Raw genomic sequence first — 24,142 nt, 5'->3', positions numbered from 1 at the left:
AGTATGTATAAAAATAAGTAAACAAAAAATACCTTACTTCATAGAAGTGGTTATGCATTTACCCTTTATGTTCTCTAACATCCCAAAAAGTCAGATGTTATGGTATTCAAGGCTAAATACTTTGAATGAACAACTGTACAACATTTTAGATGACTTTTTTGAAAGAGGGTATAATAAAGCTGTTCTTCAACAACAGAAGCATGAGGTACTTAAAGAACGCTGTGGTATATTAAACCTGTTTTTCTGATGTTTGTTCAGATTATTCTTTAATCACGGAAGATGTTACTGAAGTTCAAACACAAAATAATAAAAACAGTAAAAGTAATAAGAACATGTAGAGAATTAGGTATGCCTTCACATACAGTCACCATACACATCAAATTCAGAATGTAATTAATAAACATTGGTATATTCTAGATGGTTTACCAGAGTTAAAGATACATTTTTTTTATATTACAAAAAATATTTAGCTATAAAACAAAAAATTAGTTACAAGGAACAAAAGTTAAGTATGCTAGAAGCACTGCTCAGAAGACCGGCACACATTCATGTAATAGTTCTATGTTTTGTAGACACATATATACAGAAAAGACCTTTATACAATCTTTTATGAAGAAAATATATCATTTAATGACCTTTTCTAACTGCAACACAAAAAATATAGTCTACATAGCTTTATGTCAAACATGTGATGCCCACTACGTAGGGAAAACTAACCAAACATTGAAAGAGCACATTGGCAATCATTTTTCTGAGATAAAAAGGGCAGTGGAAACAGATTCCTTGTACAAGCATGTATTTGAAAAAGGATAAGAACATAGTTTCAAATTTGCTGTTTACATGTTATAACTGAATGCATTAGGTGTGATGACCATGTTACAGAAACAGAAAATGCTGAATACAAGTGGATAAATAGGCTGCATTCAGATAAACTAACATGTTAACATAAAACCTGTTTTAAAATAAAGACATCCTAGAAGTTGTTATATTTATTATGTTATATATATTGTAGTATAACATTCATTAGTGAAGCGTTCTGAGTATGTTTTTTTTTCATTTGATTACTTTTTACTGTATGAATGTCTTTTAATATGCGATTGTTTAAGATCATCTGCTTGATGACTTAAAAGAATCATATGACTTATTTTATATTTATAAATGTAATTTGGTAATAGTAAGAGCTGTTGTCCTGAAGAAGCCTTTTGCGAAAGCATTTTTAGCTTGCCTGTTATTAAATTTATTTGCCATTATCCACCTCTGTTTTGTGTTTATTACTACAAAATGTATTTTACATAGCTTCATCTCTTTTCATGAAAACTGTGGATGTCATAGGTTCATAGGTTGGTACTAGGCTATCAGCCCTAGGGCCTATACAAGCCTGGCCATAACAATTCCCTGGTTATTTCTTCCCACAGTATTTACTTCCCTGGACCCCTGTCGAGCATGGCAACTGACGTGATCCCCAGGGTGAACTTCCTATCCTCCCATCCAATCATCAAGGTTCCTTTTGAAGAGGGCCAAAGAGGCGCTCTGCTTGACATGTATGGGCAAGTCTATTCCAGAGTCTGGGAGTCTCTGGGTCAGGAACCTTTTCCTCCAGCATGTTTTTTTCATTGTGATGACAAGGTTTAGATCCCTGGTGGGTGTGTTTCTGAGGAATTGGGATTTCGTTAAGTGTAGCATGTCCAACAGCTCTGGGTTTGACATGGCCTTGTATGTTAAGCAGAAATTGCCTCTGAGTAGACGATATGCAACAGTGTGTAGGTGGAGTTTTTTTAGATGGTCAGCATAGGGCATCTGCTTTTGGCCTGTGATTCTTTTAGTGAGGTATTTCTGTGGCCTTTCCAGTTGTTGCAAATGTCTTGAGAAGTACATACCAAATGGGGCATTGTATTCTGTAATGGGTCTAATGAGTACAGTGGGACAATGACCTTTTTTCTGGATGAAAAGCCCTTGGTGATGAGGTGTGCTACATAGAAGGATTTCCTGTTATGGCAGTGTCGTTATTGAAGGTGAGACCACTGTCCACCTGCGTCCTTAAGTCTCTTATCACACTTTCGGTGTTTATTGTACTGCCACCTATGTGGTAATTCACGGGTACATGTTTTTTCCCAAAGGGGATAACTATACATTTCTTGCTATTGAGCTTGAGCCCATGGCTCTGGCACCAAGCATCTGTTTCTGTAAGGCCCTTCTGTAGAATATCCACATCATTTGGGGATTCAATAATGGCTCCCAGTTTGCAGTCATCTGCGAACTTTGTTAGCCAGAGTCCCTTAGTGTTGGCCTGTACTTCAGAGAAGTAGATGCCAAACAAGAGCGGTCCCAGGACTGAACCCTGAGGTACTCCACTTGTCACTTGTCTGGAGCTGGATTTGGAGTCGGCTACTTTTACAGTGTAGGTTCTGTCAGTAAGCCAGTAGGCAACCCATCGAGTGATATAGGGATTAATGCCCAGTTTAGTAACTTTATCTATGATTCCAGAGTGGAGGATGGTGTCGAAGGCCTTGGCGAGCTCCAGATAGGCTGCGTGGACCACCTTACCCTTCTCTACGTCTCTGGAGACTGATTCGAAGAAGTCAGTCAGGTTCAGGAGACAAGATTGGCCCTTCACGAACCCAAACTGCGTGGGGTCCAGTGTTTGAAGGTTGCCAATGTCTTTGTTTATAAGTTCCATGATAATACTTTCCATGGCCTTGCAGATCAGGCTCGTCAGACTGATGGGGTGGTAGTTCATGGGATCCAAGGTGGATCCCCCCTTGGGGAGTGGGATAACTGTAGCTGTGCCCCATTCAGTGGGCACGAAGCCTGAGGTGAGGCTATGATTAAACATGACACTTAGGTGAGGTGTCAGTTCATTTTGTAGTTCATGTAGTACACAGCCTGGGATGTCGTCTGGTCCCATGGATGCTGTATTCTTAGCTTTGAAGAGTGTGTTTTTACCTGTGTGGTCATTATTACCGGAATTTGGCAATCTTTCGGTATCGAGATGGGCCCTTTAGGGGGTGAAGTTTGCACTGAATCAATCTGCCAGGATATTGGCAATATCCTTGGGATCAGTATATTTAATGCCATTCTATTGTAGCTCAGGGCAGATCTGAGCATTGCCATTTAAATTCTTGACATAGCTATAGATTGACTTGTGGTTGTCTTTGTAATCTTTGGCAATTTTATTTTCGTAACTAACTTTGGATGATTTTTATGAGGGATCTCAGCTTCTTACTGAGGCTGATAAGGGAGTTTTTTGCATCCTGGGATTTTCCTCTTTTCTGCAACAGTTTCTTCTTTTTGTTGTAAAGTTTGTTTATTGCAAGGGACCACCAGATTGGCTTCCTTTTTTTGGAGGAGAGTGTCTTGGTTCTACTGGGGATGGCAGAGTTCATGCACGAGTGGATGTGCTCGTACAGTGTCTTAGTGTAGGATTCAGCAGTCAAACTTTCAGTTCCCGTCTGCATGGGTGTCATAAAGTTTGTCACTTCTGACTTGAGTAGCATGAAGTTGGCTTTGGAGAAGTTTTTTATGGAGGTTTCCTTACTGCCAGTTGAGGCTATATATTCTCAGCCTTCTTTCATGATGTGCTACTGAAAAAACATTTGTGCTACTGCTACCTGACACTTATATGATCTCCTGGGACAGATCTGTAATGCAGGATATGCTAAGCTGAAGTCCTCTTGAGTTCTCTACTTGTGTCATACATTAGTTTCTGCCATCCGAATTGCTAGCAGACCTTAATTCTTTCAAATTTGCCCTGTGTAAAGCAGTTGCTGTACTACAAGACCTTTTTCTCAAATATATGAAATACTACATTTCAGGATATGTATTGTAGCGCGTGGGGAGTTTCTACCTTGTCCTACTTTGTCTATTCATCTTGTAAAAATGTAAGCACGTCAATTAGAAATTCTTTTTTCATGCCTTGGAAGATGAGAAAGAACTAGAATGAAATGTAGGTAAACTTTTTAATACTGATATGATTGACAAATAGTCTGTGGTAATCTTGTATCAGACATTTGTTTGTGATTGCCCAGTAAATGGGATAAATTATTTGTGTTTGTTCATTGGGGTAGAACACTGATTAACATGGACCCTTTTCAAATTCATCCCAGGAACACTGTCTGTTTAAGTGACTAGCTTAGACTTGCACAAGAAGACAAATGGCGGCTGAGGGGGATCAAACCCTGGGAAAAAGAAGTTTGTTGTTTAATTCTCTGTCCTAACTGTCAAAGAGGGATGCACAAAAATGTGGCTTGACCCCATGACCATAAGATTAAGGGTCTTATGCGCTACCCTACTATATATAATTACTGCCTGTCACAGTAGGATATACAAGGTTTACATTTTGTTCACAGGTTCATAGGTAGGTACTAGGCTATTGGCCCTAGGGCCTATACAAGCCTAGCCAAAAAGGTACCCTAGCTTTCGCCACCCAAGAAAATGATTTTCCTGTGCCCCTGTCAAGCAGAACCACAGAAGTGATCCCCGGGGTGAATTTCCTATTACCCATCCAATCATCAAGATTTTTCTTGAAGAGTGCTAATGAGGAGCTCTGTTTGACATAGATAGGTAGTCTGTTCCAGAGTATGGGAAGTCTCTGGGACAGGAATCTATCCCTCCAGCATGTTCTGTTTATTGTGGTGACAAGGTTTAGGTCCCTAGAGCGTGTAGCTCGGAGGGATTGGGATTTCTTTAAGTGGAGCATGTCCAACAGCTCTGGGTTTGACATAGCTTTGTATGTTAGGCAGAGATCGCCTCTGAGTAGGCGATATGCGATGGAGTAAAGCTGGAGTTTTTTGAGACAGTCTGCGTAAGGCATCTGTTTGAGGCCAGTAATCCTCTTTATGAGGTGTTGAATATATTACAAAATGTAGACATTTCTTTTTAAGTAGGTTAGTGTAGAGTTTGATGTAGCTGGCCATGCTGCCCTACAAGTGCTAGCATTCCAGATGGAAAGGTATCACTGAAAGGCTGTTTCAGTCTGTAATGATGTTTTGCTTGCTTAATGTACTTAAAGTAAGTTGGGGTGAATGATAGTTAATATCATGCCTTGTACAGCATTGTTATTGCTTCACCCAGATCATCTCTATAGTGGACAGTACAGTTTTACTAACTGTTGTGCTTTACATACTTTAATAACCAGTCAGACTGCACTACCTGTCTTTCACACAGCATATCACAGTAGAAAGAACAGCAGTTGAAGACATAGTTCAGATTTGCTATTGTTGTACAGAAATTCACTGCTTTGCTGCTAAGATCATTGGCTTCATAGTATTGTCATTCCATTGGATTTGCTGTAAAACTAGCTGGCAGAATGAAGATAAACATGAACAAAACCTGAGTGTTATGATAGAGACCGTCTTACTAAGAATATAATTAAATATGACAGTTTATTATTTTGCTTTCATTTTATAGTTGCATTTGTTATTGCCTTAGAATCATTTTAAAACATTCACTGATCAAGATGGTAACTGATATGAAAAAATTCTGTCTTAAAGGATCAGTTTTTTAAGTATTTGTAATTCACTAATGATCATTTTATTTTTTATCTGTTAGGTTGGACCCAGCTTTAATTCGTCCAGGTCGTGTTGATGTAAAGCAGTATATTGGCTACTGTTCCCACTGGCAGCTTGCACAGATGTTCCAGAGGTTCTACCCTGACCATCCAGCCTCTTTGGCAGTGGAGTTTGCTCATACGGCACTGGCAGTTTCAAATCAAATCAGTGCTGCTCAAGTTCAGGGGCATTTTATGTTGTATAAACTGGATCCAACAGAAGCTGTGAAAAATGTGGAACGTATTATTCATTGAGAAAATACAAAGCATTTATTGTGTACTGAAGGAAGAATACTGTAGTTAACCAAATGAATGCAGTGAGAAACTGTCACTACAGTTGTTCAAGTAGAAGAAGCACCAGATACAATTATGTCTGAAATATAGTTGGCACTGAAGAAAGAGAGTACAAAGACCCAGTGGATATATCCAATCAGCAAACTTGCATAAAAAATACATTGAATATGGTGTACATATACAGCACAGCATGGTGTAACTGACTAGAAATGGTGTTCAGTGCTCATTTGTAGGTTCTGATGCACTGCAGCTTCACTTCAGTTTGGTTATGGACTACATTATTGTGGCTATGGGAGAGCTTGGCTACTGCCCTCATTGTCATAGTTACAACACATCTAGAAGCGCAATTGGGGAGATATTACTTCTGCTGCTTGGCGGCTGCATGATCGTTTTTTTTAATTCCCTCACCATCAAGGGACAATGCCTGGCAGTGTCACTACCTGCACCCAGTTGACCCATTTGTTCTCTGTGAGTGGACGCTGGGGATCCCCAGGCTAGGCCAGAGTCATATAACCCATTTATTTATGCCCAAGATGGTCTGTCTGCACATTCTTTTCCCAAGAGGAGAGAGTTGGGTGGTAGTAGAGAGCAGGTCATCTAATTGGTTCCTCAAAGAAACTGTATCCCTAGCCTGCAAGCTCACCATAGCCGTCTGATCAAGGGAGGAGTGTGTGTTCCCACTCACATCTATCCAGTGGCTCAGCAGGTAAGTTTCTACATGATGTAGTGCAAGACAATATGGCAACTGTAGGTAGGTGATGCATCCAGCAACCCATAGTTGTGGCCAGAGCCTAAACTTCCCTGCGAATGAGTAATCTGGCTTTGGCCATTCAAGCTTATCCTCCTCCCATCGAAACCCCAGTGCTGCTAATCCAGCACAGGTTGTCAAGGATGTAGTTGGGGATTCATCCCTGTATGCCTCAGAAACAGCTGGGAGCTACCAATAATCTTGAAGACTTTATACATGAAGAAAGATTGTCATTCTTGACAGTGCAGAAATGGTGAAGGTATTGAGTACTTTGATGCCAGAACTGTTAAATAGGTACCTATTACTTTTATGTAACAGAGGTAGTTATCTAACCTACTGAGAAACCCAGCTTATGTGTAAAAGATTGACATTGTTATATGCAATTGCTAGTGTGTGTGACTGCTGGGTGTTTTCTCAGAATATCAATTGTATGCTGTACTTGGGATTTCTGTTTTCCCCAGGATGGAGCAATGCTGAACGTGTCATGACTAAATTGCTGGGTTATAGGGATGTAGCTCCCCATGTTGGAGAAGTGGAGAGGGTTGCATGTCTGTAGAAATGCTTTTTATTTATGATTATTTGATAGTAAGTGGTGTTTGCATTTCTTTGGAGTTGCTGTTTTGTCATTGCAGTTCTGTGAGGTGATCACAGTAAAGTTTACAGCATGACAGGGAGAGGAGATATACCTGTACAGAAATGGAACAGTATGTCAAGTAATGGCTGTTGAATGTTACTTGTAGCATAAAGCAGTAAAACTGTAATTATTGGAAATGGTACAAAAAGCTACCTTTCAGATTAGTGGCGGTCAGTCATCATATTTCTATGGCACATTTCTACAACTAAGAGTACCGTGCACTGTTTGAAATATATGAAGAAAATCTCATTAAAACAGAAAGCCAGTGGCTGTATATTTTGGTTGTACAGATATAAGACAGAATGATTGTTGAAGATCTGGATTTTAATTTGTATGTTTAAGGCTGAAACAACAGGACATTCTCAAAGCTAGTCATGCAGAGAATTCTAAAGTAGTGCATTTAAATTAAAAAGCTGTATACCATCATTTGTTAATGACAGCTTAAAAGTCTCCTGCAAGTCATTGGTGGCTTTAGCTGGGGTGTAGCAGAGAAGGGTATGTCCCAAATGGTAAAAAGACTTTGTGCATATAAATACAGTAAAGATTATTGTTCACCTAACAAGCAGGTAGTATAGAAAAAACAGTGGAGTAATGTGAATGTCTAGGTAGTCTCCACAGTCTTGTTGGTGTTTTTTTTCATTTGCTGAATTCAGACATGGGTGCGATTGTAATGTGTACTGCATTTCTTCATCTGGAGTGGCTATGCACTTTGCTGCCTACATGAATTCTCTGGTGGTCTGTAGAGCTTAGACATATAGGTTTAATATGGTAATTCTGTGGTCTTCTTAGGGGTAGGTAGGTAGGAAGAGAATTGTAGCACTGAAAGTGGCATTATTCATTGGCATACTCCTCAGCATGTGCTGTCTCAGAACCACTTATCTGTTGGCTGTCCTTTTCATAATATGTGATATTACAGACAACATGCTGTCAGGGCAGTCCCTTCTAATTCTCATTAATGTTTCTGTTATATTCGTCATTTTCCATAATGAAGTCTATTCCAGATCCTATCGTCCTTCATAGGATGGTTAGAAATTTCTTATTTCTGTTTATTTTGTTTTTAGCTTTGGAGAATTTGTATGCTATGTCATAATCCTTGGCTTCAAAGTCTTCAACTGTGTTTGAGTTATTGCCATCCTTAAGAGAGCAGTTCCAGTTCAGATTTTTCTCAAATTGTATCAGAAGAGCCCCTGGGTTGAAGACGGCTTAGCTGCTATCTTAAGCATAAGTGAGCTCCCAAGGGTAGAGCCTACCTCAGATCTGATGGCCAGTCCTTTGACGAAAGCAGGATACACTTGCTTACCTAGCCACTCTTCCTCCACTAGTTTAAAGTTCTGGTGTAGTGTATTTCTAAAGCTTCAGTTTGAGATAATTATGGTTCATGTGGCTCATCTGTCATAGTTTATGTAAGAAATTGGTGTTGAAGGCTATTTTCATGGATAGTAGGTGAAGTAGAATTGTTTAATTGTAAAATATTTGTAATGTTTCTGCCACTTCACTACTGGACTAAATAAAAATTGCAGTTACAAAAGCTTTTACTCTTTTTGAGATGAATAACAAGATTGACTTAACCTCTGCTTGGCTAATAGTATCCCATTAAAAAGCACCATCTTTTTTTTCTGTATAATGGGGTGCCGCTCTGTTATCTGTTCTTTGCACTATTGGTACTGTACTAAAAGAAAAAATGTTTAAATGGATTGGGGAACAGTTTAGAACATTCATGATACAGCACTGCCTCGTTTCAAAGTTTCCGCAGTTCAAGCTATTACATAATGCCCACCTGACTCCATACAAATTGATTCACCAGTGTCTGATATTTGTGGAAGCAGTTCCACTTTAGATACTTAATTTTGTAAATATATTCACCCTGTCTGGTAATATCTACTAGAAAAGCTTAAAAGTGAGTGGAATAATGTGCTGCCAGGCACATCCCATACAATGTATTCAGAAGGAAGATGATCTAGTGATAAACTTCTCTTGTCTAGAGAAACATTTTGGCTAAACATTGGACTAAAAGAGATGATGTCTCGCTTGGTTTGTCACTGCTGTATAAAACTTTTATATTTCTCATGGAAATTCTCACAAAAGATTCACTTGTGTATAATAAACTTAGTGGGCTGTTCTGAGCATTGAAACATACAGACCAAGGTGATCTTATTTCTGGTCAATTACTGCCTGTGATGCCATCTCTTATCATACCCCATGGGGAACTTTGAGCTTAATGTGCAAGCTATGTATGTTGAATTGGTAATATATCTGTGGTTTACAATCACTGTTTTAATTATTGTATGTTATTTTATATATTAACTCTTTGAAAATGGATGCTTTATACAGATCTTGATAACAATGGTGATATTCTGTCTCATGATTTAGTAACTGTTGGAATGATTTTGCCTTTGACCTTTATCTGTTTTCCTGTATGAAAATGTTAAATAAAAATTACGATGATTAAAAAATGTGAATCCAGTTTCTTTTTTCATCTTATTCAACCTTTGGGTTATCGGATCCAACCTAGGTGCCCTTAGAAGCTGTGGATCCAGGGCTGTGACTCCTCCTCTATCCATAATCTGATTCCTCTCTTCCTACAAATACCCCAGATCTCATTTGCTGCCTGATCAAGAAGGTTATGTTTTTGGGGGCTCTGATAGTTTAAAACTAAATATTTTTTTTTTCTCTGTGCCTTTTTCAGCAGTTACTCTTTTCATCTTTCACGTAGCTATTATTTCCAGATAAAATTAAAAAAAAATGTGTGTGTGTGTGTGTGTGTGTGTGTGTGTGTGTATATATATATATATATATATATATATATATATATATATATATATATATATAGATAGATAGGGGATCATAGGAAGTTATTAGGCTATTGGCCCTGAGACCCTTATAAGCCTAGCCAAGTGTTTAGCCCATATTTAGACAAGTCAGCACCCAAAGCCCCAGTCCAGCAGGGACACAGGTGGACTCCCAGGGGTGTATTTTCTGTTTCCTATCCAGTTATCCAGGTTGCGTTTAAAAAGGGATAATGATATATACATATATGCCTATATATATATATATATATATGCACACACACACACACACACATGTAGATTTATATATACACACATGTAGATATGTATGTACAGAGAAAGAGACTTGGCTCCTGTTAGTCTTAGACTCGTAGACTTAACATTTAGTTTAATTTTATAAAGCCTTTTGTTGTTAAACTTTTTTGTTCAATAGATTGCTGGTGTTAGTGCTTCTTGACCTTTGATTTTTTTCATACCATTCTGGTTGGCCCGATACCTTGCCATCCCCATGGCAGACAAGGTTTAAGGTTTCAAAAAATTGTTTGGCCTGCAGTCTTAAGATCCTGCCACCAGACCTACACTCTCTTTGTGTATACTGCTTTGGGAGCTGCTCATCTCAACACAGAATGTGAAGCTTGCTCCCATTTTGGTTTCTGGGCTATTCAGGGCTGTAGAGATAAACTTTTCTTGAAAGGTCTGATTCTATGGCAATCAAGAAAATTCACGCAGGCCTCAACAAATTCTGCTACTCCTTTCTATATCCCCATTTAAAACATTGGAGAAATCTTCGCAAAAGGGTAAAGACAAGTCCAAGGCAAAAGAAAAGAGCCTAGATCAATCTTTTGTGAAATTATCATATAAGTCTAGGATGGATCTGAAAACCCCCTTTGATCAGGTCAACAATACTGCCTCTTCATTTTTTGCTGGAGCTGGTGAATCCTCTACTCCATTCACCTTTTCTACAGGAGAGGAGCTCTTCAAAGACCACCATCATTTGCTTCAAACTCCAGGTCCATTTGATTATCAAGGAGCCTTACCAAAGCAAATATTGACAGGATGATGCAGAGGTTCCTTCGGACACAAATTCAGCTAGGGGTTCTGCCAGCTCCATCCATACAAGCTGTTCTGTGAATGGCTGCAACAACCCTTCCTTTGATTTCTCTGATTCTCTTCATCCTTCAAATTTGAGGTCTGTAGAGTAGTGTGTGTGTGTGTGGCTAGAAGATGTGGTTCAAGAAGTCTCAAGTATTGGTGCTCCTGAGGAAATGTCCTTCTGAGCCAGGAGGAGGAATAATTTCAATGGGTGACACCCAAGGGACAGAGGCAGACCCCAGAATCAAGGATTTTGCAGTTAGTTTTCCAAGGAATCATTCCAGTGCTCCTGAAGGATTGCCTGAATGCCACACTCTGGAGGTCATTGAGGGGGTGCTTACCCTCAAGCCTGACAGGCTATCACATCGGCCACTTGGTTGCAGCAGATAGTCACCAGAAGCTATATACTATATGATTCCTTTTACTTTACTTCCTTTAAAGAAAAGGAGGCTTCCCGCAGTACCACCCCATCAGATGGAATCTAAAACAGCAGAAGTCTTAAAGCTGTTGGAAAAAGAGTCATCTGATAGGTGCCTGCAGAATCTGAAGTCTATTCCAGGTTCTTTTTAGTTCTGAAGAAGACAAGGTCCCAGTGCTAACTTTAGACTTCTGTCATGTCAGTCAGTTTGTAAAGCAGAGTTCCAGATGGTCACAATTCAGTCCATTCTACCTCTTTTGAAGAAGGGTGATTAGTTGTGCTCTATAGATCTACATGATGCTTACTACCATATTGAGATTTCAAGGCAGTCAAGATTTCTGTTTCCAGTTGGGAGCCAATCACTTTCAATTCAGGGAACTGCCCTTTAGTCTCACCACAGCCCCCCCCCCCAGAGGGAATAGTAGTTGCAGTGTATCACAGATTGCTAGGGTTCTGGATGTTCCTGTACTTAGATGATTGGCCCTCACCACACCAACCAGGAATCTCCTACTCCAGCAATTGGACTTCTTGTTGTAGCTTCATCAGCATTTGGGGATCACAGTCAGCCACTCCAAAAACAAATTGACACCCACACATCAAGTACTTTTTTGGATGCTGCTTCAACACAAGCAACCAGATATCAAGTCTTCCAGAGTTCAAGATTGTCTCGCTACAACAGATATCCTTGCATGTTCTTCACACCATTTGCCTCCTGCAAGACTTATCCTTCGGTTGCTAGGACTTATGGCTGCAACAATAATGTTAGTTCTTCTAGCCAGATGCTACACAGGAGTTATTTAGAGGACCCTTTCTGTACAATGGCCCCAGTTCTTCCATCCTGTTCTTGCATGGATTCACTTAATGCCCATGTGCAAGTTTCACTTCACATGGTGGTTAACCTCCATAGCTCTCCTAGAAGGTCAGGCCTTTTCTCCACATCCCCCTTAGCAGTAGTAACCACAGATGCTTCCCTCCTGGGGTGCAGGGTGGGGTCATTTCAAAGGGAATGTAGTTCAAGGTTCATGATTAAACTTAAAGGCCACTCTTCACATCAGTGTCCTGGAGATGAGGGCAGATTTCCTAGCATTCCGGTCTTTCCAGGACTCTCTCCCCAGGGTGTGATCTCCATCCTGATGGATAACATTTCATGTACATCAACAAGCAGGGCAGAACCCATTCATATTCTGTATGCCACAAGGTCACGTCAGTGACACTGGGCAATGTGTTCACATCACTTTCTCATAGCAATGCATATTATGGGGACTGCTAATATGTTCGTGGATAAATTGAGCAGATCCATCCTTCTGCCTTGTGAGTAGTCACTCAATCAAGCAGTGGTGAATCAAGTCATCAGCCTCTGGGATCAACCATGCTGCAATCTTTTTGCTTCACACTTGAACTTCAAGTGCAGCAGTTACTTCACCCAATCCCTCCACAGGGGCTGTCACCAAGAGATGCTGTAGTCTGCAGTTAGCCCCAGGGCCTTCTATATGCCTTTCCTCTGATAACAAAGTTCATTTAGAAAGCAAGAATGTACAAGGCCAAAGTAATCCTCATTGCTCCTTTCTGGCTCAGACACGTGTAGATGTTCTTCGTGTTTCACTGTTGCAGTCATCACACTTGGATTATCTGCCTGCAGGTAACCCTCAGTTGGCCCGAATACCAAAGACTTAGTATTTCTGCATTTGATGCTGTCACTGCAGGACGGACGTCAAGTCATCAGGGGTATAAAAACAGGCAGCTGACACCATTACATCTGTCTTTCTTGCTGAGGGGCCCGAAGCAGAAGCAGTTCACAAGTTCTGGTCGGCTGCTACCTGAATTTTTGTTTATGAATTGAACAATCCTGAAGTCTTCTAAAGCTAAGTACCCCATTGGGGATCCTTTTTTCTTGCTGTAACCGATGTCAGAAAAAGTTAACAATTGTCTTGCCTGTGGAAAACAAATACCTCACAGAGATTTTCATTCTTACTGCATCACCTGCTTAGGCCCAGACCACAACGTACCTCGCTGTTGGTTTTGTGCCTTGTTTAATACCCGAACTATTCATCAGCGAGCTCTCCTTGTCGCTAAATTCTTTCGCTGTCGATCTCCATATTCTGAAATGGCTTCAGTAAGCCATCCAACTACTGATATTCCAAAAAAACATAAGAATAAAGACAGAGACAGTCCGCATAGGTCCAAAGCTGCTGACAATGCTACCGTTAAGCTAGATGCCAGTCCGCTTGAACTCAGTGAGGTGCTTTCGCAGCCCCTGATGCTCGCTTAAATGGAGTCGCAGGCCTCTACCAAGACCCATTCGGAGTCCAGTATGCTGAGAGACTCTTCTTCGACTATGGAACCTGGGGATGTCTCTACCTTGGATGGGTCCGGAGCAGCTGTGCAGACACTTGCTTCTGAGGCAGTTCTTCGCTCAACAGATGTTCACCTCAAATCGACAATTTTTTAAACCAAAACTACTGAGATGTTCTTCATCTCACATTGCTGCAGTCCTAACACTTGGGTAGTCCGCTGTCCCAGTCGGCCCGAATACCAAAGTATAAGGCTGACGTCGGTCAAGGCGCATTAGTCTGACGTCAGGACGTCAGGGTACAAATGCGCATGACCGACATCATATCCTCAGTCTTTTTTGCCGCATGGTCCGATGCAGAAGCAGTATTGCGAGTGCAGGTTGGCGTTCTGAAATTTTCTGAAGTCGGAGTTTCAGACCGAATCAAAGTTGGCTAAGTACCCGTTGGAATATTTTGTTTTTTTCTTGCCTCAGTATTTAACCGGATGTCAGAAAAAGTGAATAACTGTATTTCTTGTGGGAAACAGATACCTCATAGGGATTACTGTACCTTGTGTATACCTTGCTTAGGGCCTGAGCACGACGTTGTTGGATGTCGCTCTTGTGCTAGATTTAACAAACGCACTATAAAGAGAAGATTAGACTGTGCCAGGTTAGTTTTGGGAAGCGTTGTAATTATAAAATGCCGCCGGATGCTCCGACGCCCGCTGTCTAAAAGCGCAAGGACAAAGCAGCAAAGCCTAGGTTGGAAGAACCGTCTGTCCCGGACGTCGGTTCTTTAGAGGGCTCGGTGGAGCCGGAGGTTCTGCCAGAAGTTTCTTTGGAGTCTCAGGGAGAGACTTTACTGTTACAAGATGTGTCCTCTCAGGAGGTAGGCCAGGCTGACGGGGCTTCTCAGGTAGCTGTTCTCCCTCCCTTCCTAAGGTGGTTAGGCCCTCCCTTCTGTTTCCAAGGCTTCTTCGAGAGGCAGGCCAGGTTTAACTTCAGTGGGTGTCTCTCCTAGTTCTTCAGGGTCTCTGCCTAAGAAACATATGCTTAAAATGGCAGAAGATTTGATTACTATGATTAGAGGTTCTATGCCCCCTCCTGATAAGAGGCCTAGGGTGGAACCTGAGCTTGAGAGTTTTGAGCAGTGTTCGGAGGCTTCTGAGTCTTCGGCTGAAGACTTACAGGAGTATCCTCCTTATTCTGATTCTGATGTAGATGATTCTACTCCTTCGGCTTCTCCTCCTGAGGATTTTTCTTTTTCAGAGACTCTTCATTCCATGAGGGAGCATTTTAAATGGGAGGGTCAAGATTTCTCTGATTCCAGGAAAAGGCTTAGGGAATTTTTGTTTCTACCCCAGCATAGGCCTTTAGCTATACCTCCTGTTCTGGATGTGGTGGAAGATGTTTTTGCAGAGGCTTCCCTGAACCCTGATTCTTTGCCTCCTGCCCCAGTTAAACCGGATAGGTATTATAGGGTGCCTGAAGCTCATAAGTATCTTTTTAAGAGTCCTAGGGCAGACCCAGAAACTGTTTCTCAGGGGCCTAAAGGTGTTAAGGCTTCTGTTGTTAAAAATCCTGTCCCTCCTGATAAAGAGGCAAGGGCTTTGGATAGATGGGGAAAGAAGGTGTATACTTCTTCCACTTTAGCCATGAGGGCTTTGAATTGCCAGTTCCACATGTTAAAATACCAAAATTATCTCCTTTCACAATTGAAGTCTAAGGTGGATGCTCTGGCGGAAGGTATTGAGTGTAAAGAGTTGCAGGATTTAGTTAATGTTTCTGAACAGGTGGGTAAGCATTCTTTGCAATGTGGTTTTGATGCTGTACAGGCCTCTTCGAGGGTGGCTGCCACTGGTTCTGTTCTTCGCAGGCACGCCTGGCTGAGGGATCAGAATTTAGCTGAGCATGTTAAGACAAGGATTTTAGATGCTCCGTTACAATCTGATGTGTTGTTTGGTTCGCCTGTGGAAGCAGTTTTAAAGAAAATGGAGGACAAGGCTAAGTCTATGCAGACTGTTAAAGATTTTTTGCAGGTTCAGCCTCAAGTTTAGTAGAAATTGGCCTACTAAGGGGTGGACATATCCTTCTTATGATTCCCAGTCTAGGGGTAGGTCTAGACGTGGTAGGGGCAGAGCTCAAGGTTCTTTTAGGCCTAGAACGGGGAGTTCACCTGCTCAGTCTTCTGGTGAGGGCAGGGGGCAGTCCTTTCGTAAACAGACCCAATGACCTGCCTTTTCAGCTGCCAGAGCCTTCTCGTCTGGCAGCACCTTTGGGAGGAAGACTGGCACTTTTCAAAGACAATTGGAGTTTAATTACCCAAGACAGATGGGTATTGGATATCATTCACCACGGTTACAGGTTTTATTTCCATACCTTGCCTCCTTTCAAAGGCATGCCAGACATTCCTCCTCTACAAAGAAAAGAGGCTCACAAGCAAATTTCTCTGTTACTCCAAATAGGGGCCATTCAGCCGGTTCCTGTGCCAGAAAGGGGCCTAGGTTTTTATTCTCGCCTGTTCCTAGTACCAAAAAAGAGGAACACGTGGAGACCAATTTTGGATTTATCTATCCTCAACACTTATCTGGACATTCCCAAGTTCAAAATGTTGACGTTACAACAGCTTTTACCTCTGCTGGGAAAAGATCACTGGATGGTAACTTTAGATCTCAAGGAGGCTTACCTTCATGTACCTATCAGACTAAGTTGCAGGAAGTATCTGCGTTTTCGAGCTGGGAATTCCCATTATCAGTTCTCTGCATTGCCCTTTGGCTTATCTACTGCCCAGAGTATTCACAAAAGTTCTGGCTCCAGTGATAGCTTACTTCAGGCTAAAAGGAATACAAATCTATCCTTACTTGGACGACTGCCTGATTCTGGCTCAAGAAAAGGAAGACCTTTTTCAGCATTTGGAATATGTGATAGCAGTGCTAAGATGCCTGGGGTATTCTGTGAACTAAATAAAGTCCAGTCTAGTACCCTCTCAAGACATGTGCTTTCTGGGTGTGAGACTGAATACAGCTACCCAGATGGCCTTTTTAACCCCGGACAAACAAAAGAATCTTTCCCTTTACTTCCATCAACTATCTCTTCAGTCCGGGCTGACTGCAAGGACAGTCCTTCAAGCCTTAGGGTTCATGGCATCTTGTATTCTGGTGCTTCCCAATGCCAAACTGCATATGAGGAAGCTGCAATGGTAGCTCAAACATGTATGGACACAGCACTGCCAGGATTTGGACACTGTCATTCAAATAATACCTTGCATTCAAAAGGAATTTTTGTGGTGGGCTCAGGAATGTCACCTAAACAAGGGACTCTCTGTGACCCCCCCACAGGCGAGTCAGATTCTAACGACAGATGCCTCAGACATAGCTTGGGGAGCTCATCTGAATGGAAAGTGGATACAAGACAAGTGGCCTGCCAGACTACAGCATCTACATATCAACATGAAGGAGATGTTAGCAGTCCAGTTTGCATTAATGGCTTTCAAGGAGTTACTTCTTCCAGGGCAGGTGTTGATTCTAACAGACAACACAACTGTCATGTGGTACATCAACAAACAAGGGGGAACACATTCTTATCCTCTATGCAGGCAAGCAATGATTTTGTGGGAGACTGCGCTCAGCTTGCAACTAAGTCTTCAGGCAAGGTTTCTGCCGGGAGCACAGAACTCCTTAGCAGATGTGTTAAGCAGGCAAATCATGGATCCCCACGAGTGGAAACTGGATCTTCATGTATTTCGAAATTGACAGTGTCATGGGGAACTCCAGACATAGATCTGTTCGCTTCTCCACTAAACCACCAGCTGCCAAAGTTTTGCACGAAAAGGTTTCATCACACAGCTTGGAAAGTGGATGCTCTTTCTTTCAGTTGGAAAAATCTTCATGTGTATGCCTTTCCACCTCTGCCTCTCCTCCCAAAGGTACTCCTAAAGGTCAGACAAGACAAGCCAAGGATGATTTTAATAGCTCCAGATTGGCCTCGGCAACACTGGTACCCATTACTGAGGAGTCTGGTAAGGAAGCCTCCATGGCCTTTACCTTTGATTCCACACCTATTGTCTCAGAGGGACAGTCATCTACTCAATGTCAAGCTTCACTCCCTTCATCTAACAGCCTGGCATATTCTGTTTTGAACCACAGCAGGTCTCAACTTCCTCAACAAGTTTTGAATGTGATTATGGAAGCCAGAAGACCTAGTACAAGGAAAGTGTACGCAGAAAAATGGAAGAGATTTTTATTTTGGAGTGCAGCAAAGGATTTGGAGGTTTCTGAGCCTAATTTGAGTGTGGCTCTTCAATATCTTACTGAGTTATTGGACAAAGGTTTGTCTTTCTCTTCCATTAAGATTCATGCTGCAGCAATTTCAGCTCACTATGATTGTGACCCACCATTGTTTTCTCATCCTTTGTTCAAGCAATTTCTTAGAGGGGCAAAGAATATAAGACCCCAATGAGCTCCTACTCCTGCTTGGGACCTCAATTTTGTGTTGGAGAAACTTACTCTACAACCTTTTGAGCCTCAGTGCTACTGCTGAATTGAAATACTTATCTTGGAAGACTGCTTTTTTGTTGGCCATTACTTCTGCAAGAAGGGTTTCTGAATTGCAGGCCCTTATGGCGGTTGAGCCTTTTGATTTTCCATAAGGATAGGGTATCATTACGTACTAATCCTTCCTTTATGCCTAAGGTGGTCTCTAGTGTGGCTTTAAACCAAACTATTCATTTGCCTACTTTTTATGCAGATCCCCAAAATAAGGGGGAAAAGATTTTGCACACTTTAGATGTACACAGGCAGTTGCGTTATTATTTAAGCAGGACTAAGGATTTTAGGCAGTCTCAGCAGTTGTTTGTTTCTTTTGCTTTGAGTTCTCAGGGCAAGCCTGTGTCAAAACAAACTATTTCTAAGTGGATTGGGTTTTGCATTGCATTTTGTTATTCCCATCATGGCAAGGAGATTCCAGCTGGGATTAGGCCTCATTCCACTAGGGCTACTGCCACTTCAACAGCATTTCTAAGGGGTGGCAACTAAGGATATTTTGGAGGCAGCTACTTGGAGTTCAGTGCATACTTTCTCTAAGCATTACCACCTTCCTCTCTACTCTAAATCTAGGGCTGGTTTTGCCACGGCTATTTTGCAGGGCATGTTGACAGCTCCTGCTTCTTTATGATTTGCCAGCCTCCCTTACCTCTGCTTTGGGATTCTACCCAAGTGTTAGGACTGCAGCAATGTGAGATGAAGAACATAGTACAGTTTTGTACCTACCATAAATGTAGATGTTCAAGATCCACATTGCTGCAGTCCAATTTACCCTCCCTCCTTCCCTCTGTGTTTAGGGGTGGTTGTGTGGGTGGGGTTGTACTTTTGTAAATTTGTATATATTGTACATATATTTGGTACAGGAGTGTTTGGTGTTTTTTGGTTTTGGCCTTATCTTTTTAGGGTCTTCTGACATCTGGGGCAAGAAAAGACTGAGGATATGACGTCGGTCATGCGCATTTGTACCCTGACGTCCTGACGTCAGACTAATGCGCCTTGACCGACGTCAGCCTTATACTTTGGTATTCGGGCCGACTGGGACAGCGGACTACCCAAGTGTTAGGACTGCAGCAATGTGGATCTTCGAACATCTACATTTATGGTAGGTACAAAACTGTACTTTTCTTAGGCCCAGAGTACGCACTACGCCTAGAAGACCGATGACCAAAACACATGCACCTGCTCCCATGCCACAAATGCTTAGGATGGCAGAAGACCTTATTACGCTGATTAGGGGAAGTCAGCCTTGCCCTACTAAGAGAAAGAGACCAAGTCCCCTACAGCTTCTACAGACCAGGAGTCCGATGACTCTGAGATTTCTGATTATGAAGACATGCCCTTATCTGCTTATGAGGATTCAGATGCAGAGGAATCCATTCCCTCTGCCTCCCCTCCAGAGGATTTTTCTTTTGGTGAAACCTTGCATACCTTAAGAGTGCATTTCCACTGGGAATGCCAAGACTATCCTCAGTCCAAAAAGAGACTCAGAGAATTCCTAGAGTTGCCTCAGCACAGGCCTTTAGCAATACCCCCTGTCCTGGATGTTGATGATGCTTTTATGGAATCCAGTCTTACTCCTGACACTTTACCTCCTGCCCCTAGGAAACCAGACAGATACTACAGAGTACCTCACACTCACAAATTTCTTTTCAATAATCCTACTGCTGACCCAGAGATAATTTCCCAGGGACCTAAAGGTATCAAGGCTACTACAGCCAAGAATCTCACCCCTTCAGACAGGGATTCCAGAGCTTTGGACATATGGGTAAGAAGGTATATACCTCTGCAACTCTTACTATTAGGGAATTGAATTGTCAGTTTCACATGCTGAAGTAGCAGCATATTACAGAACATATTAAACAAAAATATTTACAGACTGTGCAGAAAATAAAGAATTGCAGGAGCTTATGCACTCTGCAAGCCAAGTCAGTAAGCATACTTTGCAGTGTGGCTTTGACGCCCTAGAATCTTCTTGCCGAGCAGCAGTCACTGGATCTGTACTGAGAAGACATGCTTGGTACAAGGAGCTGACCTTGCTAGACCATGTCAAATCAAAGTTACTAGATGCTCCTTTGAATAAGGACAGTTTGGCAACAAAGCAGAAGAGTTTCTTAAAAAGATGAAAGAAAAAGCTAAGTCTATGCAGACTGTTAAAGAATTCTTACAAGTGCAACCCCCTAGATTTGGTAGGCATTGCCCTTCCAAACACTGGACCTTTCCAACCCCCTCCAGGCCTTCTCAAATGAGACCCAGGGGAAACAGACCACCCAGACTACAGTCTCAGGGTATGCAGAGATCTAAGCAATGGAGTGCCCCCACTGAGTCTATATTACAAACCCAAATGTTTACCTTATCGAATCCCTAAACGTCGACCCATCCTTATCAAAAAGTGAAAACATCGAACGTCCAGAAGAGCGAAACTGGAAACGTCGAATCATCATGGTTGGCCTTCTGCAGTATAGCTCCGTAAGGTAAGTGTACAATAGTTATGGACCTTAGAGTTAGGGTGCAGGTTAAGGTAAGTGTATAGATGGTAATGTATGTTAGATTTAGTGTAGGGTTTTGTTAAGTGTATGTGTGTGGATTGTTTAGTTTGTTTGGGTTTAGCTTTTTAAGTAAAGTGTGCGATAGTTATGGACCCTAGGGTTAGGGTGTGGGTTAAGTTAAGTGCATACATGGTGGTATATGTAAGATTTAGTGTAGGGTTAGAAGTAGGGTTTAGTTTAGGGTTAGAATTAGGGTTTTGGTTAGTGTATGTATGTGGTTTATTTAGTTTGTGTAGGTAGTATGTAGTGGGCGGTGGGGTGAGACAAGTATGATAGTTCGTCGTTTTGAATTTCACGGTTTAAGGCGTTTGGTGTTTATGCGGTTCGATGTGGAGGGGTCGACGTTTAGGGATTCAATAAGGTAAGTGTTCGAGTTTATAATATAGACCCCCTCACCCCTAAAGCAGGGAGTGGTAAGCCACCCCCTTACGGAAAAAAACTCACAATGACTTCTTTACTCCACTCCCCAGCCCTGCCCAATTGCTTGTGCCCCTAGGAGGAAAATTTGCCCTTCATGCAAAAAATTGTGTGTCCATCACACAGGACCAGTGGGGCCTCAACATTGTATCCCAGGGGTACAAATTTTATTTCCATTCACTGCCAAACCCAAGCGGGTTTCCAGACCTTCCTCCAAACCAGTGGGCAGAGGCTCTAAGACAAGTAGCTTCCCTGCTCAATATCAGAGCTATTCAGCTGGTTCCAGTAGAACAGAGGGGTCAAGGATTCTACTCCAGACTCTTCCTGGTACCCAGGAAAGAGGGATCTTGGCACCCAATCCTGCATCTTTCAATTCTCAACACCTTCCTGGTGGTACCAAAATTCAAAATGCTTACCCTGCAACAGCTTCTTCCTATGCTAGCCAAGGATTCCTGGTTAGTCACCTTAAACTTAAAAGAAGCCTATATGCACATCCCTGTAAGGGAGTCATGCAGGAAGTATCTATGTTTCAGGGCAGGATCTATGCATTATCAGTTCTCTGCACTTTCCTTTGGCTTATCTACTGCTCCCAGAATTTTCACAAAATGCCTAGCTCCAGTCATTGCATACCGCAGGCAGAGAAATATCCAAATTTCCAGTACTTGGACGACTGCCTGATTCAGGTGGGCAGTCAGAAATTGCTGTTGCAACACCTGACATTTGTGAAATGCTTTCTCACTTCCTTGGGGTACACCATCAACGAAAAGAAATCAAAACTGGTACCCAGTCAAAAGATTGTATTCCTGGGAGCAAGCTTGGACATAACATCCCAGATGGCATTCCTCACTTCAGGAAAACAAGTCCATCTGACAGCCCACTTCAAACAAATGGCCACCAGAACCCAGCTATCTGCAAGAAAAATACTGCAGGCCCTAGGGTTCATGGCCTCATGTATACTGCTAATTCCATATGCAAGACTGCATATGAAGAAACTTCAGTGGTATTTAAAAAGTCTTTGGTACCAACATTCTCAGGAGCTGGAAACAGTCATTCCTATCATACCCTATCTAAGGACAGAGTTCCTTTTGTGGGCAGAAGCATGCTACCACAACAAGGGACTGCCCTTTTCTCAATCCCACACCGCCCAGTCCCTAACCACAGATGCATCAGACTATGCCTGAGGAGCACACATGGATGGAAAATGCATTCAGGACCATTGGAGCCCAAGTCAAATTCATCTGCACATCAACCAAAAAGAGATGCTAGTTGTGCAGAATGCCCTGACAGCTTTCAGATCCCTACTCTTTCCAGGACAACTGGTAATAAAAAACAGACAAACACCACAGTTATGTGGTACATCAACAAGCAGAGTGGAACCCACTCCTACCCACTCTGCATGTTAGCCATGGCCCTGTGGCACATGGCCTTGAACATGCAAGTCCATCTGCATGCTGAATTCCTGCCATGCAAACAAAACTCACTGGCATATGACTTAAGCAGAAATCTCCTAGACACACACAAGTAGCAATTGGAGCCCAGCACCTTCAATCTTCTGATTCAGAAATGGGGGATCCCAGAGGTGGATCTCTTTGCCTCCCCCTACAACCACCAGCTCAGCAAATTCTTCACCAGGAATCCTCACAGCAGGGCCTGGAAAGTGGATGCCACATCTTTTCAGTGGGAAAATCTCATAATCTATGACTTTTCCCCCTCTGCCCCTTCTCTCAAGAGTATTACTCAAGATAAGATAGGACAGACCAAGGACAATTCTGATTGCTTTGGACTGGCCATGCTAGCACTGGTACCCACTCCTGCACAGCCTGTCACCGGTGCCATCCTGGCACCTACACCAGAACCCAACCCTGCTCTCAAAGCAGGAGGGACAGATTTTGCATTCACAACTACAAACCCTAAATCTTGCAGCCTGGCTTATTCCTTGAATTCTCCCCCAACAACCCTAAGCAAGCAGGTGCTGCACGTCATTCTTGAAGTCAGAAGACCCAGTACAAGAAAATCCTATGCTGGTAAGTGGAAAAGGTTCTGCTCCTGGATTCTATCTAAAGGAGACAACACAACTCTGCCCCCCCCCCCCCTTGCCTCTAATCCTGGATTACTTAGCAGATCTACTCCACAAAGGCCTTTCGTTCTTCTCCATTAAGATACATGCCTCAGCCATTTCGGCTCATTACAACACTGAGCCACCTCTCTTCTCACACCCTCTTATCAAACAGTTCCTGAGAGTGGCAAACAACTTAAGGCCACCAAGGAGAGCACCCACCCCTGCTTGTGACCTTAACTTTGTACTGGAAAAGCTCACGCTCCTCCCTTTGAACCTGCTGCATCAGCAGACTTAAAATTCCTCTCTTGGAAAACAGCCTTGCTTCTGACCATCACTTCAGCTAGAAGAGTGTCTGAGCTGCAAGCAGTTATGGCTGTGGAACCCTTTATTATTTTCTATGCTGACAGGGTTTCCCCTCAGGGCTAACACTTCCTTCATGCCTAAAGTGGTGTCCAGTGTGGCTCTCAACCAATTCATCCATTTGCCAACGTTCTTCCCTAATCCTCAAAATAAAGGGGAAAGGATCCAGCACTCCTTGGATGTGCACAGACAGCTGAGAATTCTACCTTGATAGGACTAAGCCCTTCAGAAAATCTGACCAGTTACTAGTCAGCTTTGCAACAGGGGCAGAGGGCAAGGCCATTTCAAAACAATTTCCAAATGGATAGCACACTGCATCCATTTCTGCTACAAGCACCATGGGAAACCAACCCATGAGGGGGTCAGAACACATTCCACTAGGGCAGCATCTACCTCTACAGTATTTCTCAGGTGAGTCCCTACCAGGGGC

General features: G+C 42.3%; 1 protein-coding gene across 1 annotated transcript in view; it reads left to right on the top strand.

Moving 5' to 3' along the window:
- Nucleotides 1-9,673, top strand: part of LOC122804989 (mitochondrial chaperone BCS1) — a 537,566-nt gene extending 527,893 nt beyond the window's left edge. Inside the window, exon 7 of the mRNA XM_044075235.1 lies at nt 5,548-9,673. Within this exon, the coding sequence (XP_043931170.1) occupies nt 5,548-5,800 (253 nt within the window). The 3' untranslated portion in view covers nt 5,801-9,673. The remainder of the gene's footprint in view (nt 1-5,547) is intronic.
- The last annotated feature ends 14,469 nt before the right edge of the window (nt 9,674-24,142 follow it).

Source organism: Protopterus annectens, chromosome 6.part0, assembly GCF_019279795.1.
Source record: "Protopterus annectens isolate FY-2018-M chromosome 6.part0, PAN1.0, whole genome shotgun sequence".
Classification (NCBI taxonomy): domain Eukaryota; kingdom Metazoa; phylum Chordata; order Ceratodontiformes; family Protopteridae; genus Protopterus; species Protopterus annectens.
This window is presented reverse-complemented; position numbering and strand designations above follow the sequence as displayed.